This window comes from Rhinolophus ferrumequinum, chromosome 25 (genome assembly GCF_004115265.2).
Source record: "Rhinolophus ferrumequinum isolate MPI-CBG mRhiFer1 chromosome 25, mRhiFer1_v1.p, whole genome shotgun sequence".
In the NCBI taxonomy this organism is placed as follows: Eukaryota; Metazoa; Chordata; class Mammalia; order Chiroptera; family Rhinolophidae; genus Rhinolophus; species Rhinolophus ferrumequinum.
Window position 1 is genome coordinate 5,268,450 of NC_046308.1, and position 17,142 is coordinate 5,285,591.

The 17,142-nt window shown below is 50.2% G+C and overlaps 1 protein-coding gene and 1 long non-coding RNA gene across 4 annotated transcripts in view; one reads left to right on the top strand and one right to left on the bottom strand.

Annotated features, from left to right (window-relative positions):
• Positions 1-16,539, bottom strand: part of MLXIP (MLX interacting protein) — a 51,214-nt gene extending 34,675 nt beyond the window's left edge. The window contains exon 1 of one of the 3 annotated variants that reach the window (XM_033097578.1): positions 16,018-16,539. In XM_033097578.1, the coding sequence (XP_032953469.1) occupies positions 16,018-16,430 (413 nt within the window). In that variant the 5' untranslated portion in view covers positions 16,431-16,539. The remainder of the gene's footprint in view (positions 1-16,017) is intronic. The other 2 variants (XM_033097579.1, XM_033097577.1) reach the window with 2 other exon arrangements.
• Positions 2,058-9,024, top strand: LOC117017415 (uncharacterized). Its single transcript, XR_004422079.1, has 4 exons — positions 2,058-2,195; positions 2,749-3,027; positions 7,794-7,889; positions 8,145-9,024. It is a non-coding gene; the product is annotated as an uncharacterized LOC117017415 (long non-coding RNA).
• Positions 16,540-17,142: the final 603 nt, after the last annotated feature.

Genomic DNA, 17,142 nt, shown 5'->3' on the forward strand with positions numbered 1-17,142 from the left:
ATGCAAACTAACAGAAAGTAGGAGGCACCAGACAAAAGGGGAGGGTAAGTGGCAAACAGAGCAGAGCAAGTGGCAGCCAACAGCCTGGAGGGCACAATCATTAAAGATTTTAAAACCCAACTCTCAGAGAGCCTGAGAAAGTTAGGTGGAGAAGCAAATATTACCTTAATGGTGCAAGACTATCAAGAGGTTACTATAATAATATGTAATATTCAGAAATGGGTTTCTAAAGAATCAGAAGTTATATTATAATCAATATGTTCAAGAAGCTGTGAAGATTATTATGCATTTGAGAGAGATTTCCACTTTCCATTAAAAATGACTAAGTTCATAAGAGACGGCTAACGAAAGAAATAATGGTGATCTGGGAAATTGGCTTATAGCAAAAAGCTCTATTCATTAAGAGAGGGGCTAATAAATAAGGTGTTTCTACAAATGCGACTGCCTCTGAGTAAGAACTAACAGTGCGGAGAAGGTGATTTGATTTCACCACCCTCCCCCCGCCCCGGCTCTGGCCACCTCACAATCTCCTCCTGCTTTTGCAGCTCCATCCTGGAGAAAAGGCACTGTAAGTTGGCTGTCTAGGGCTTGGGTCTTTTGCTCCTAAGCTCTTTAAATGGATTCTTCAACCACACTGCATTTGGAGAGCTATCCAATCAAATGCAGAGAAAACAAGTTCCTGACTGGCAGGAAATGGAGTCTGGATCTTCTCACCACAGTGAGAGCTCGCTCCCTCCCATGGGAGTTCCTGCTGTCCTCACCTGGGAGCCTGGGGTTTCCACAAAGACAGCTGACAATGACTAATCTGACCCTACAAATACGAAACGGAACGAGGGGCAGAGGTGAGACACCGCGACCTAAGTCAGCAGCAGAAAGAAGCCAAACACTGAGTTTCTGCTTCCAGTCTGGAGGGACTGTATCTGGGAGCCCGGCCAGAGGAATTATTCGCTCCACAGAAGAACGCTGGAGCTTGAAGCATCATACACATGATAAGGGCAGATGCCAGGCCAAAAGGTTGGCGGGAAGGTCAGCCGTGACAGCAGGTGGGGAACCTGGCCAGAGCAGGTGGTCTCCTGGACAGGGCAGGCGAGTGCCAAGTGAGGCTAAGGGCACAAGCAAACAGCCCAATTCCTGCAGGCTCCGTGCCAAGAGGCCACGATGGCCGCCACCCAGCTGGGGGCCAGGAGTGGCCTGGGATGCCCACTGACCAGGAGACAGCTGTCTGTTCTGGAATGGTCAGCTAATCGCCTCAGGCGCTGCTAAGCACAGAGAACAAGGGAGAGCAGGTTGTCCCTTCTGGCCGGGGCAGTCCCCTTCTGGCCTGTGCCCCCCCCGGAACGCGGCTGAGGTGGAGGAAAAGCAGCCAGTTTCAGAGCACCAGAGCGATTCAAACCAAACCAACTAGGGCTTTATTCAACACAATGATGGCTTTGTCAGGAGACTGCAACAGCCCCAAAGAGCCAGTTGAAAAATCTGTCCCCTTCTCCTCATTTCTAGCCCCTGGTCCCCATGAGTTTGAGACATCACACTAAAAAGAGGGGGAAAAAGTTACACACATAAACCAACATCTGCCAACTGATGTGACACAGCAGGGGCCAGCCAGCTGCCATTCAGAGAAGACACCACGGGGCTGGCTGTTTCACAGCCGTGGGTCTCCCACCTAGGAGCTGAGCTCCCGGGACATATTCGAACCTCACTTACTAATATATTTAGTGATCTTAGCCAACAAAGAACAAGGACCGAAACCGCAAGTTTTTCTCCCGTGCTGGTGGGTCAACGTTGCAGTCAATTCAGGGGTGCAGCAAACCCAAGACCTCACTTAGAGCCACCAAGCAGGGAGGCCGCTCCCAGCTTCACAAGAGCCTGAAAGCTGCCACCCCAAGGCCCTCAAGGGCAAGAAATGAAAATTCTCTCTGCAGGGAAGAACTGGGGGGTGGAGGGGGGCACCAGCAGATTACAGTATTTCTCACACCACACCCTGCCCTGCTCACTTTATCCACATTTTACAAATCAGTGGCAATCATCTCCAAGCACTATACAAACACACCCATAGCTCCAAGGAGCCAGCAACAGGAACAAAAACAGAGATAAGCAAACGAAGTTATCGGTAAAGAGCAGCTGGCTACATACAGGCCAAGCCAGCTCAACTGAGCCCAGCAGGTCTCTAGGCTGCTCTGAGGAGGCGGCAGCCACAGGTGAGTGTCCGCGGCACCGCCTGCCTGCTGGCTCTCAGGAGCAGCACAAGGGCACAGCCAGGGACAAGCCAGAGGCTGAGCTGATAACGAGGTTCTTTGCTTCCAGGAGAAGGCTTTTTTCCCATGGGACAAAGCTTTCTATCAAGGTTTCTCTTGGGGGGAAAAATCATGAATTCCAAAGCTAAAGGGCAAGAGACCGGTCCAATAAAGAGGTAACCAGCCTGGGACAGAGCTAGGAGGCCGGCAGGCTGTGCTAGGCTCGGAAATGGAGGCCTCAGTAAGGAGTTTTGAGCTAGAAGGTAGCCGCTGGACGTGAGGCCACAGGGGCAGCGTAAGCACTCCACCCGGCCTAGGGCGTCAGAGGACCGGATCCAGCTTTGAAAACACGCCCAGAGTCCTGAGGTCTTTAGCCAGCCCCTCCCACGCACACTCTGCCAGCAGTGCAATGGGGGGTGGATGGGACCCCAGACGCCCGCAGCTGAGTCAGGTTGCTAGACCAGAGATCAGCACCTCCAGACTCGATGTGACAGGAAGTATTTCAATTGTCTTCCAGAAGATTGAGACAGCGCGTCCTTCCACGTACCAAGGCACCCTCGCGTTTTGTTTGTAACTCGCAGGAACACGCATTCACGCGCTCCCCGTCACGTCACGTGTGCACTCAGCACAGCTGTGCGGGCTCCCAGCTGGAATCACCTTTCAGAAACTCCGCACTCTGCCCTCCTGTGAACAAGAGGCTGCCCCCACCTGCCCACATCCCTGCGAAGCCTTGGCTTCGGGGGTCTGCCAGCCAGCAGGGCACAACATGGGCATGCAAGCTGGAAGCTCAGCCCAGGTGTGCGCGCTGCCGACCTGTGTGTGTCAAACCCCACCCGCCATGTCCCTGCCCCTCTGCAGGCTGTAAGGACACACGGCAAACGCAGGGAGCTTTCCTATGCACAGCCCAGGGCCCAGAACAAAGGCTGCTTTTCAGCTGCGTACCTGCTCACCACCTTCATCCACACACCTCATGGAGCATAGGGTGGGAGGTGTGACAAGGCAGGTCTGGGCCTAATATGGCAACTGCCACCTTTTTTCAAGAGTCCTATCGAAAACTTCTCAGGGCAAAGGGTTATTTCTGCCAGGAAGAATGAGGAAGCAGAGGGACGTTTTCAGAGAAAATAGCCAACCTGGAGTATGGTAACAGAGATTAATAGAACAGGGACCCAGAAACACCTTAAGGTTACACAATAATGCCATGAAATATTCTCAATGACCCTCAGAGAGGGATTAAATAAAAAACAGCATAGCCATACAATGAAACACTATTCAGTTACTAAAAAATATTGCAGATAAATATTTGGGGGCTTGGAAAGGTATGCACCATTTATTAATTGGAAAAAATACACTCACTATGCAAAAGAAAAAGAAAAATGAAAAACAAACAAAAAACCCACAAGGTCTGGAAGGATAAACACTAGGGAATTGACAATGGTTATTTCTGGGTGTTGGAAATATTTTTTCCTGGAAGGAGGCCTGGAAATACAGTCAAATTCCAAAAAGTAAGTCTTCAGCTTAGAAAACGAATTCCCCAAATTTTCAGTGAACATGTCTCGGCAGAGGAAGCACTGCACCTCTGATAAATCCAAGTTCTATTTCAATTTGGCTTGGAAGTAGAAGCTACGGCATTAAAGAACCATGCAGATATCAGGCAGCACCTAATTTATAGATCAGATCAAATATGGAGAGAAAATCCGAGAGCTAGAAAGTGTAAGGAACATGTGCCAGGTGGCTGCACAAGCTGTACTTGTGTGTGAACGTGCGCATTGGGGGTAGGGTTCTGAAGTGGACACGTCCATTCCTTTCTTTTTTAAAAAAAAAAAATTCGTATTTAAATGGAATTTATTTAGCTGTTACTTGATTAAGCCTTTTTTTTTGGGGGGGGGAAGGGAACAGGACTTTTTTTATTGGGGAACAGTGTGTACTTCCAGGACTTGGATTTCCAAGTCCTGTTGTTGACCTTTCAGTCTTAGTTGTGGAGGGTGCCATTCAGCTTCAAGTTGTTGTCCTTTCAGTCTTAGTTGTGGAGGGCACAGCTCAGCTCCAGGTCTAGTCGCCGTTGTTAGTTGCAGGGGGCCCAGCCCACCATCCCTTGCAGGAGTCAAACCATCAACCTTATGGTTGAGAGGATGCGCTCCAACCAACTGAGCCATCCGGGAGCTCAGCAGCAGCTCAGCTCAAGGTGCCCGTGTTCAATCTTAGTTGCTGGGGGCGGAGCCCACCATCCTTTGAACAGGCAACCTTGTGGTTGAGAGCCCACTGGCCCATGTGGGAATCGAACTGCGCCGCGTTAGGAGCACAGAGCTCCAACCGCCTGAGCCACTGGACCAGCCCTCCATTCCTTTCTTAACCACCTCAAACGAACACACATGCACACACACTCGGGAAGCACAAATAGAGGTCTGCAATGCAAGGTCAAATGTGTAGGTTAGAAACTTGAAATAAGAGCCAAGAGAGAGGCCTCCTCAGTCTATCAAAGTTGTAATTTTGTTTCAACTATAACCAAGTCAACTGTCTGGAGTTAAATCAAATTATTATCCCTTTCTTTCACCCCAGAATCACCCCATGTAACAGCCCCATTCCAGTTAAGCATGGTGAAGTAAATGAAAGGGTAATAGAAATGGAACGGAAACTTAAGAGTAACCTGTGGTCCAAGAATTTCACAAAATGGAGAATCAACCCTCCTCCACCTCCCAAAACAAGATTATTTAAATAACTGCCCAAGTTCCTCATCACTCAGAGCAACCAACGATCTACCAGGAGCAGGTGTACCTCTAGTTCCCCACAGACCCCACCACTCCCAACTGCCCTCCCGTCACTGAGACCAAGTCAATTTCAGCTGACGCTTGCATGGTTTTCATAACAAAGACGTGTTTCCCTGTAACCATGCCTTTATCAAAAGGTAGAAAATGAAAGATCGCAAAGGTCCTCTTAACCTTACAGATGACCCACTTTATTTCCAGGCCCTTGTGGGCATTTGTTTGTGACCCGTGACAGACAATGTTAAGAGAAAAAAAGGTCTTAAGAGGATAACCTTATAGAGGTGATCTGGCAACCCAGGGGCAAGTTAGAGAGGCCAATTCCTGAGTTAATTTTAATCTAGTGAAATGCTCAGAGCAGGTCACCTTCCCAACCACTCTCATTTACTGTACACAGAAGAGATGGAAGATAGAGAATCATGGAATTTCTGGACACTAACCTATTTAAGACCTTTAAGATCATGTGGTCCAGGGCTTCCCAAGTCAGCTTCCCTAAACATAATGTTGAAAACCGGAACTACCTTGCATATTTTTTTAAATGACAGCTTTACTGAGGCATAATTTACACACCATGAAACTCACCCTTTAAAGTGTACATTGGTTTTAGTATATTCACAGAGCTGTGCAACCACCACCGTTCTCTAATTTTAGGACATTTTCATCACTCCCTCAAAAAAGCCCCACACCCCTCAGCAGCGAGGACCAGTATGCATTCTTCACTCCCCCGGCAACCACAACTCTACTCTCTGTTTTGCGGGTTTGCCTATTCTGGGCGTTTTGTATCAGTGGGACAACAGGTGGTCCTTTGTGTGTAGCTTCTTTCACTCAGCATGATGCTGTCAAGGTTCATCGAGGGTTTTACACGGACCGGTACTTCATTCCAAAAGTTATTGTCAATATTTTTAAAAGTATTTATTTGCCCATGATAAACCCACAATGGTCATTCTTTAAATAAATACAATCTTCCTCATGTTTCTAACATTATGAAAAGTTTCAAACACAGAGAAGTTGAATGAATTGTACAGTGAACACCCATGTACCCACCCCTGGATGCTACAATTAACACTTTGGTATATTTATTTTATCACAAATTCTTTGATCCATCTGATATTTTTAAGCAGTTCTCCGAGAGTATTTAGAGACCCCTGAGATCCTTATTGGTGCACATACCAACAGTTTCTTCTTTCTTACTGCTTAAAGCAATTTGTTTCTAAGCCAGTATTTCTCAAAAACATAGGGTCCATAAAAGAAAAATAAGGTTGGTAACCACGATTCCAGTCAAACCCCCTACATACTGCTGTCCCTCTTGCTTTTCTTTATAGTTAAGGACACCATGACTGAGAGGAGCTAAGTGATACACTCACTATCAATCCACTGATCTGATAACGTATCACTTAGCCCCTCTAAGTCATGGTGTCCTTAACTATAGAAAAAGCACAACTGTCCTGTGTCATCCAATCCAATGAACTTTCCACCAGATTCTTTGCCATTTCCTGCTCTCACCTTGTAAGGAATTCCCTGTCTGACTCTGTAAGAGAACTCTGTTATAGGAAATGGAAAGTCAATACCCAAATTATGAAGGTACTAGGCTTCCCTCAGAAACTTGTCTGTAAATGAATAGATAAACAAAACGTGGTAGACTAAATCCAATGGAATACTATTCAGCAATAAAGAGGAATAAATACTGATATGTACTACAACGTGGGTGAACCCTGAAAACATGACGCTAAGTGAAAAAAGCCAGACATAAAAGGCCACATATAATATGTCCCATTTCTATTAGATGTCTAGAAAAGGCAAATCCATAGACACAGAAAGCAGAATCCTGGTTGTGTGGGGCTATAAGGTGGGAATGGGGGTTAAACGGTAAGGGGCCTGAGGGATCTCAGTGAGGCGAGGGAGTCAGTTCTAAAACTGGATTGTGATCACTGATTGCGCAAGTAAAAACTCAACGAACTGCACACTTAAAATGAGTGCATTTGATAGTATGTAAATTATACCTCAATAAAGTTGCTAAACAACAACTTGTCCGTGCAAGAGGATGAAAGAGTCCTGCGCCAAGGCAGAAGAAAGACCTGTTTAATAATTTAAAGAACAAAGGAGGCAATTTAAAAGACCTTGCTACTCAACTAGAAAATAGTTGTTTAAAACAGCAAACTAGGGCCGGCCCAATGGCTCAGGCAGTTGGAGCTCCATGCTCCTAACTCTGAAGGCTGCCGGTTTGATTCCCACATGGACCAGTGGGCTCTCAACCACAAGGTTGCCGGTTCAACTCCTCAGAGTCCCACAAGGGATGGTGGGCTCTGCCCCCTGCAACTAGCAACGGCAACTGGACCTGGAGCTGAGCTGTGCCCTCCACAACTAAGACTGAAAGGACAACAACTTGAAGCTGAACAGCACCCTCCACAACTAAGACTGAAGGGACAACAACTTGACTTGGAAAAAGGTCCTGGAAGTACATACTGTTCCCCAATAAAGTCCTGCTCCCCTTCCCCAATAAAATATTTAAAAAACAACAACAACAAAAAAAACAGCAAACTAATATAATCATAGACTGTTTTAAGAATTCATGTCAAGTGTCTCATTTTAATAAAGAAAGGGATTTATAAGTTAACTTTCTGCAAAGCTCAGTATCAAGCTATCTGGGCCGGTCCCCTAAGGGCAGGCCGTCCACTTGCCAATGGGCCAGTTACCATGTGAGCGTATGGAGGGAGTGGTTCTTTAGGTTGTTGTTGTTTTTTTTAAGCTAGAATATTGGGTAAATATCTGTAAATGAAGTTAATCCCCCTACTTTCTACACCAGAAACAGCTTTTTGTGATGGTGGCCGCGTCTGTCTCCCAGTGACTGACGGAAAGAGGCCGCCGTCTTCCCCTCCCGTGAGCCGCAGACGGATGAACGGTAACTACGTCCTCCCACCCAGGGAATATTCCTCGCAGTGACCGCTGCCCAGGCCCCAGAGCTTCCGGGCTCCGGGACACCCAACGCGCCTAAACCTGTGTCTCCCAACAGCCTGGTTGTCCCTGTGGGCCGGGGACGAGCTCTTACCTCCCCTTAGCTTTCCTCTTCACTGCTACTCGGTCGGATTCTTTATGTTCATTTCTGAGGTTCAAACGCTAACGACAAGGAACTCTGTCTCTGGAATTATTTTTCCAGATCGTGGACACCCTTCTGGAGCTACCAAAATAACTCCTTCCACACGGCCTCCTTCTAGAAGATTTTCTCATGATGCGATCCAACCCCAAATTCACCAAGAAGGCTAGATTTGGAGAAGTTTCCTGAGGCCATGCAAGACCAGGCAGTATTTCTCCGCCACAACCAGCCCCCACTGAGTAAAAATACCATTTGGGATATATGATAGGATATATGTCACCAGAAACAACACTACATTCCAAATGCCAGCTCAGCACTCCAACCTCCCTCCCCCATTGGCCCCTCATGAGGCAAACAGGTTAGGGAGGCAGGAAGGACAGAGCTAAGTGGAGAACTGCTCTGGCGACAGTGAGGACCTCCCCGGGCCGCAGAGGTGACCGCCCCCGCGGCCCCTTCTGAGGAAGCTGGCCCACCCACCACTCTGCTGACAGGGTGCGAAGCAGCCAAGCTTAATGCACCCAGCGGCGTCCTCAGCGCAATAGTCTTCTCAGCTTCCTCATTTCAGCAACGGGCCCCAGGGCTCAGGCCAATACCTCCGCCATCCTTAGTTCCTTTTCTTTTTTCACCCCGCATGTCCAATCCATCAGCACGTTCAAAACCCCCCTGAACCACCCACTTCTCATCACCTCCCGCGACCATCCTCGTCAAGGGGTCCCCCAGCTTCCACTCTTGGCCTCCTATGGACGAGGCTCCCCCGAGCAGCCTTAACAAGCCGTCTTCCCCAGGGCAATGAGCGTAGTCTCCTAACTTGGCACCATGGCCGACCAGGGCCCTGCCCTCTTCAGGCTTTCCACGCCTCTCCCCTGCCCTCAACATTGTAGCCATGCTTTGCTGGCCTTCTGTCCAGCCCTGGACGGTGCCAAGTTCATCCACCTGGGGCCTCTGCCTCGGGCTCTTTCATGGCCTGGAATGACCATCCACTCAGGTTTCGGTATAACCTGAAATGTCACCTCCTCAGAGGACTTCCCTGCCCACCCCCACCCCCACCCTACCCCTGTCACGTGCCATCTTCCCTCTTGCTTAGTATTCTTTGATGCATGAACAATATAAATCTAATTTGCTTACTGATTCCCCTCCTAGAATGTAAGCGCCGTAAGGGGAGATGACGCATCCATCCCGTTTGCCACTGTATCCCCAGGGGTTAGAGCAGTGTCTGGCACACAACAGAGGCCTGATTAATATTTCTGGAAGGAACGAGCACTGTGCCAAGAGCAGCCCGTCCAAAGAGCATGGCCAGACGCATGTGCACGGCTGCCGAGGTTCTGCTCAGAGAGGAGGGGCCAGCTAGGCTCCCTCTTAAGCATCTGAATGCGAGGCCGTGGGCTAACTGAATGAGACCACTAGCGAGGAGCCCTGAGAGTAACAGGAAGCCCTAAGCAAGGTCTGTCTGTGAAACACAAACCAGGCCAGTGCAGAAGCTCCGCAGCAGAGAAGAACAGGACAGCAGGTGGAAAGCCCGCCAGCAGCAGGAGACGTAAGACCACAAAGGGGCAGAGCCCGAGAGAGGCGCCCAGTCACCTATGGGTGGTATATCAGTAAAGAAGGGCCAACTCCTCCCGCCAAGGACCCAGAGCTGCCCGGACCCCGGCTGCAGCCTCCACTGCAGTCAGGCTATCCCAGGAGCCCTGGAAGTAGCATGAGGTGATCAGCACATCCCTGATGCGTGCAATGAACCCCCATGACATGGGCTAGAGGGTCCCGGAGCCACGTGGCCACAAGAATTCTGACCACAACACAGAATTCTAACTACAGACAGAATTCCACCAAAAGAGGGAAAAGACCACCTAAGCTAGGTATTTGCTGTCTGGACTGCACATCCTGTATTGTACCCAAGAGGTCATTCAATTCAGGGAATGGGAGCACACACTGAATCTTTCATCAGCCATTATATGAATCCTTAAAAATAAGAAAAATTAACTTTCCTACTCTAGGATCAGACCCACTTTACAGACTTTTCCTTTTATAACGAGGGCTCTCCTATCACGAGGTCCCCTGAACTGGCGCCTGGTACACTCAGCAGGACTTGGCGTAACTCCAGGGTGGGCTGCTATGCTTCCTGTGGCGCACAAAGAGAGAGATAAGGAAGACTTTTTTATACCTGGGTTATATGCGTAAAAACATTACCTCAAAAACGTTGGAAACCCGTCTGTTAGTTTCCTTTTGCTGCTATAACAAATGACCACCAATGGATGAGAACAACGCAGATTTATTATCTTACAGCCCTGGAGGTCAGAAGCCTGCAATGGGTCTCGCTGGCTACCAAGAACCTGTCAGCAGGGCTGGGTTCCTTCTGAAGCTCTAAGGGAGAATCTGCTCCTGGCCTTTTCCAGCTTCCAGAGGCGGCCCGCATTCTGCAGCTGTGGCTCCTTCCTCCAGCTTTAAAGCAGCAACATCAGGCCCAGTCTTCCTGCTCCTCTCTCTCTGGTCCTCACTTTTGATTTCCAATTCTACTTTTAAGGACCCTTGAGATTACATTGGGCCCTCCCAGACAACCCAAAATAATCTCCCCATTTTAAAGGCAGCTGATCAACAAACTTAATCCCTCTTTGCTATATAACCTAACGTATTGCCAGGTTCTGGGGGTTAGGGCGGGGACATCTTGGGGTGGGGGAGCATTAATCTGCCTACCTCCCCCCCCCCCCCCCCCCGCCACCTGGCCACAACACAAACGCCACCTAGCAAAGGCACCTAGCCTGTCGTCCCACTGCACACCAATATCCCCTAACGCACTGTTCCACAGAGGTTGTTTATCTCTGCACAGCTGAAGATAACGTTCGCCAGAGGCAAGCCCAGCTGCCAGAGCTTCCCTTTTCAATTCCATATATATATTTCTTAATCACCCAGTATGAGCCAGACAATGCTGGGCTCTGTGGGAAAATCAAAGGTGAAGACAGCAGGAATCCTGGAAGGTCAGGTCTATGTAATGACACGAGGCAGAATCAGGAGGGTCGTGGATTTACAGAGGGCCATGGTTCCCTCCCTTTGGGAAGGTTTCCTAGGGCAACAGGCGCTGAGTCGCAAAGGAAGGGTAGGATTTCACCAGTGGGGAAGGGCAGCGATGAACGGCATGGAGCGGCCTAAAGGCACCCATTTCCCTGTCTTGCATTCCCCACGCCCATGCATTACATCGGGAGAGGAACTGACACTTTCACCTCCTCTGGAACAAAACTACAGGCTTCCGGGAGCAGATAAGGGAGGGAACTTTTCAGCTCCAGACACCTCCTTGGACAAATTACCTAACCTCTCGGTAACAGGGCAAATCAACTTTTAAGCTCGGGTTTTCGTTTTCTTTTTTTAAATGTGAAAAATAAGACCCTACCTGGGGGGTTACTGTGAGAAGCGCTTAAGATACGTAGAGAATCTAGGGCATTGTAGTTGCTCAGTTAGTGTGGATTTGCATCTCTTCTCTTCTCTTCTCCTACCCTAGCAAATAAACTGCCACCACCTTCTCCTCTAATCTCTTTTCCTAGGCTCTCCCAAGTGTCATCACCCTTCTTTGCCCTTCCACCGGAATGGCAATTAGCCAATCGGCTTCTACATAAATAGGAAGTTTGGTCCTGGAACTACTAAAGGGGAGAAGACAGGTAAAAGGAACACCGGGGCTTCCTTCTAGGGAATGTGATTCATCACTTTTGACAGTTCACATGGGGAAGGGAGGGTACATATTAAACCCTGTGAGGGGGAAATGCCCACACGGATACCGGTTATGGAAACACACACACTCAATCTGGTTTCGGCACTTTTTCTTGGTACCGCATCGACCTGATTCGCGTCTTTTATCACAGCCCTTGCTAACTGTTTTACAATTGTCTGTTTATCTGTCCCCCACCCCAGGTTTGTAAGCAACTCGAGGACAGAGCCTGTCTTTCTCATCTCTGTAGCCGTCACTCCCATGTCAAGGCATGTCTTCAACGGCACACGATATAATGATCAAAGACTAAAAGAAAGTACGAGAGAAGAAAAACTGCTTGTCTTCAGCATGTGGAAAAGTAAAACTAATTTAGTCATTTGTGTGAATGGTTTTCATTTACAACTAGTTACCAGGCCTGGCATTAGAAAGTTCCTTGACTGAAAACTTTAAGTTTGGAAGGCACAGGGCTCTGACCCTTTAATCCCTGCTATTTCTTTAGGCTGGCCGACTCCCGCCTTGGGCCAGGAACAGAGGGTTACTATGTGGCCACATATACAAGGCCAGAGTCTTAGAAACTTGTATCCCAAGGCGATCTCACAGGTCTGAATTAAAAGGTCTCTTCAAGTCTCCACTTCAGCAGAAACCCATGGTGTAGAAAGCTACTGCTTATCTCTAAATACATAAAAAGACCATCTCTCACCACCCCCCCAGACATTCACACCAAGGCTCCTTAATAAAAAGGTAGAGAAGTGAAACCAAAACCAACCACAAAAAGCTAGATACGAGATGTGTCCAGAATCTGTGTGAGTGATTTACATGTGTGGCATTCCTTAAAATGCTAAGAGGGCAAGAACCATGAACTGTGTTCCAGGGTACATAGCTCCATTGTGGAGCCTCAGAAAGCACCGGCCCGCCAAGAATGCGTCTATTTAGTATTTGTCAAGCAGACATTTCAAAGACACACTAAAAGATCGCTGTCAGATAGATCCGTGATTTCCTTTGGTTTACAGATGAGAAACTTAGGCTCCTAATAAATGTCAGTTGAATGAGGACACAGAGCTGGATTCTGCCTATTAAACCTCCTCTTGCCTCTTACTTGCCAGGTACTAGACTCATCCACAGACAGGATCTCAGTTAATCCTCATCTTCACCCTGCAGGGAAGTTTTATCCTCCCTACTTTACTGTGGCAGACAGAAAGGTTTAGAAAAGGCAGACTGCTGCCATCTAAATTTTGCCTTGGGGAAAGTCAATTTCTTCCCCTCCAAAACGTCCCCCTCACTGAGCACATGTAGTAGGACCAAATCAAGATGTTTCGCAATAGGGCTATTTGGCACCCCTGAGTGGGAAGGACATGGGTTTGAAGGCAGCGGCATGAAGCTGGCTGGAATCCCATCAGCACTGTTCCTTCCCCAGGTGGGCCACTGGGCATTCACATAGTCCCTTCTCCTCAAACACACTATTTCCCCAGCCCAAGTCAGTCTTGCCAAAGACCCTCCAGGAGTCCAAGACTTTGCATGTTTAGGAACAGATCATATTCAGAATCCCTAGACCACTTTGCAGGACTGGGGAAAAAAATAACCACAACTTCCCCGGCACTTAGTTCCTCCCCCAAAGAACTGTTGAACCTCATCTGGAAACAGCTGGGAGGCAGCAGTTAACAGGAAACCAAACCAAAAAAAAAATTAGCACAGAGTGTGCCAGGGACAGTTAGGCAGCTAGAATGAAGAGGCCAGGGGACAGACAGGAAGCTGAAGTTAGAAAGCGCCCAGGCCAGAAAGTCACACATACGAGGAGGCCCAGCTGGCTTTCCTCTGGGGCTGAGGAGGAGAAAACCTGGAAACAGAGGTGAAGCCTCAGACCCCACTGAAGGGGAAGTCAGCCCACCTCAGAGATGACGTCTCCTTCCCTCGCTCTCCCCCGTCTCGACCCTACTTCTCTGACAGCCAGCTAGTGGTCATGACAGGACCGCTCAGGTCAGAAACTTCCTTCTGTTCTCGTGATGCTTTCTATGCCAGAGGCGACAGCCCAGACCACTGGTTTTTGAGTCATTCCTCTGTCAATCTGTACCAAAGGTCCGCACTGCCAACTCAACCTGAGGGCCGTCCAAACTGGCCTCACACACAGAGACAAAGAGCATCCTCATGAGAAATTACTCAGCAGATACCCACTGGGGACCTGCAGTGGCGGGACTTCTGCACGGGGAGTAGCAGTAAAGCAAGAGCCAGCCTGGAGGTGTTGAAGAGCAGGGTATGTCTCCAACCAAAGGAAGGGTGCGTTTTGCAATCAAGAAAGTTAATTGAGCAATGGCCAGTGCCAAAATAGTTCTGAAAGCAGTGGGGGGGGAAATGCCATTACTAAAATTCCTTGGTGTTATTTAATAAGACACCTTTTAGGTTATCCACTAATAAGCCTTTTAGGTTATCCAAACAGAGTGCAAAGGGGAGACGAGCTTATTTTTCCTGTAGCAGAGCGTAGGTGAGAGCTTTCTAGCCCATGCCTCCTGCTCCTCAGTCATCCATTCTCTCCCTTACATGGAGAAGTTTATATTAAAATAAAGAACAGGATTAAGGTCTCTTAATAAAACACATTCCTGTCTTTCACCTCTCCTTTTGCGTGAAAGGGCTCTCTCACACGGGAACACATGCTACAATCTGGTTGGGTTTGACTCCCATGGAAGTGCTCAAAATTTGAGATGGAGTAAGCAGGGCTAAAAGAAGGCGAAGGGCTGGAATCTCAATACCATTTGTTTAAAAGAAAAAAAAAAAACAGAACATCTTCACAGGCTCAATGCCAGCTCAGACTAGCAAGACCAGAGAAGCAGAACAGAACTGCCCAGCGTGCCACTAAGAGGAGTGGGGGAAGTGCTATGGGTAACCTCCTGCAGCCAAGTGGCGAACAAACCATCAGGGAAATCTTCAAGAGAGGAAACGGGCCGGGTGGGGGGGGTGGGGGAGCATTTCAGGAACATAACAAAGGCACAAGTTGACTAATCATTTATTCCAAAGGAGGAAAATGCCACCCGGAGTGTGTATCTAGTGTTTCAACTTCAGGTAAATGTGTAATGTTTTAACTTGGATGTATTCTGGGTTCATAGCTCTCAAAAAAAAAAAAAAAATACGGGGCAGGGAGGGGTTCCTACGCTCCTTTACAATATTTCTGGAATCTCCCAGGAAACGTTTCCGTGCTGCCTGCAGAGTGGACCTAAGACAGCCCCAGCCAGTCCAGTCACTGCAGCAATGACCTCCGCTCAGCAGAGATCCTATCGTGAGCTTTCCGCAGCAGCTAATCCAAAAAAGTTCTGCTGCTGAAGCACAGGCTACCTGAAGCAAATACCTAACACACGCACTGAGGAAGAGAGTGGAAAGGTGTTTTACCCTGAGGGCCAGGCCTTTCTGTGACATGAAGAGACCTCCACCCAGAGCCAGCCACAGGTCAGGATGGTGTCTGGGATGCTTGCCCTAAGCACTCACATCTCCATATAATGTTTCAGGGCCAGAGAACCCTCCAACTTGCCAGGAGGACAGACTGCACCTCCAACAGCTGTGGCTCCAAAAGTCTCCCGACGAGACACCCAGGGCCCCTCCCAAGTTGGGGGAGGGCTTCCCAATAAAGGGGATGTGAGGAGACCTAGCCTTCCCCTGCTGGGACAAGACAAGCCGCTAACATTTACGGAGCATCTAACTAGGGGCCAGACACCGTAATAAGCATGTTACCTCCTTCCATCCCCACAACAACCAATGGAGGCAGGTACGACCGTCATCCCCTCTTTATAAAGGAGGAAACAGGCTCCAACAGAGATTTTACACAACCATTCAGACTGGGACCGGCGCTTAAGCCCCCCCTGGACAGGCAGCCTTAACCCTGACTCGATGTTGCTGGAAACACAAAGCGTTTGGGGGAAGGGGAGGCTAGAGGCCAGCAACACAAGGTGCTGCCAGTATTTACACCTTTTCTTGTCCAAAATCGGTGGCCTCGGGACACTGAAGGCGAAGGCCTGGATAGGGAAGGTGACGCCGGAAGAGCCTCAGCACTGCTGACAAGCGAAGAGACCAGGACCCCAGCCCCTCTCGCTCCCATTGCGGACCCCAGACCCATAAACCCTCCCAAAGGGGGAAGGACCCAAAGGGGATGCGTTAAGTCAAGGGGTCCCCAGGCGACCAAGCCCCACCACCTTCGTTTTGTCAAAGAAGGGTGTGCTGTGCGGCTGGACAGGTGGCGCCGCCCGGGGGTCGCCGGGTCCCTACCTGTAGGCCAGGGTCATGCACTCGAAGAGCTTGGTGAGCGAGGCGTCGATGGACAGGTGGCAGGAGCTGGTCTTGCCGAAGCTGTAGGTCTGGCACGTCTGCTTGTTGACGGTGTCGAAATCGTAGCCCTTCTTGGGCGGGTGCTCGCGGTGCGGCGACGACACCATGAAGTGGCCGCTGTGAATGATCTGCTGGCGGCGCGGAGGCTCTTCGCGGCCCGGCCCGGCCCGGGACGGCGGCGGCGCGGCGCTCGCGTGGGCCCGGGCCGGGGTGGACGCGCCGGAGGCGGGCGGTGGGGACGGCTCGTCCGTGTCGGAATCGTCGTCGTCCTCAGGCACCGGGGGCTTGAGCAGCACCGGGCGGCCCCGGCTGCTGGGCCGGCGCGGGGAGCACATGAAGACGTCGGCGGCCATGGGGAGACCCGGCCGGGGGCATCCCCCGGGGGCCCGGCGCGACGCGGGCGAGCGAGGGTGAGGGGACGCCGGCCCAGCCCGCGCGGGGACTGCCCGCGAGCGCGCCGTGGGGCGGGAGGGGGACGGCGCGGGCTGACGGGGCCGCCTGGGCGCCGGCCCCGGCGTGACGACACCGGCTCCTCTCGGCCAATCGGCTGCCCGCCCCGGCCTCTTAAAGGCGCAGGGGAGCCTTTCCGTGTCTAGGCGGACAAAAAGAAAAAAACAAGGGGGAGCCGGAGGCCACGCCTCCAAGCCCCGCCCCTAGCCTCCCCCATCCCTCCGGGTAGCCGGGGTGCAGTGGGACGCGGTGGCCAGGTTGTGCCACTCGCCAGTGTGGTGGCCTAGAAGAGGCGTTGACCGAAGAGGCCGTGCTGACCCCGCCTGGCGCTCCGGGGAATCGCCCTACAGCCCGGCTACGGGCGGGGCGGGGCGGGCCCTCCACGTGGTGAGTGGGGGTGGGGCTCCTTCCTCCTCCCAAGCCCGGCTTTCTCCTGCAGGGCCCGGAACTGGATCCTAACAGCTCATCCCTGAGTGGCTGGGCGCTATGGTTGTTGTCCCCATTTTATTGATGAGAAGACTGAGTCGTTGAATACCAAAGGGATTTTTCTAACGGGAAAACAAGATCAAGACCTCTTCCGACTGAGACCTTACATCCACAGAAATGGAAACTGGT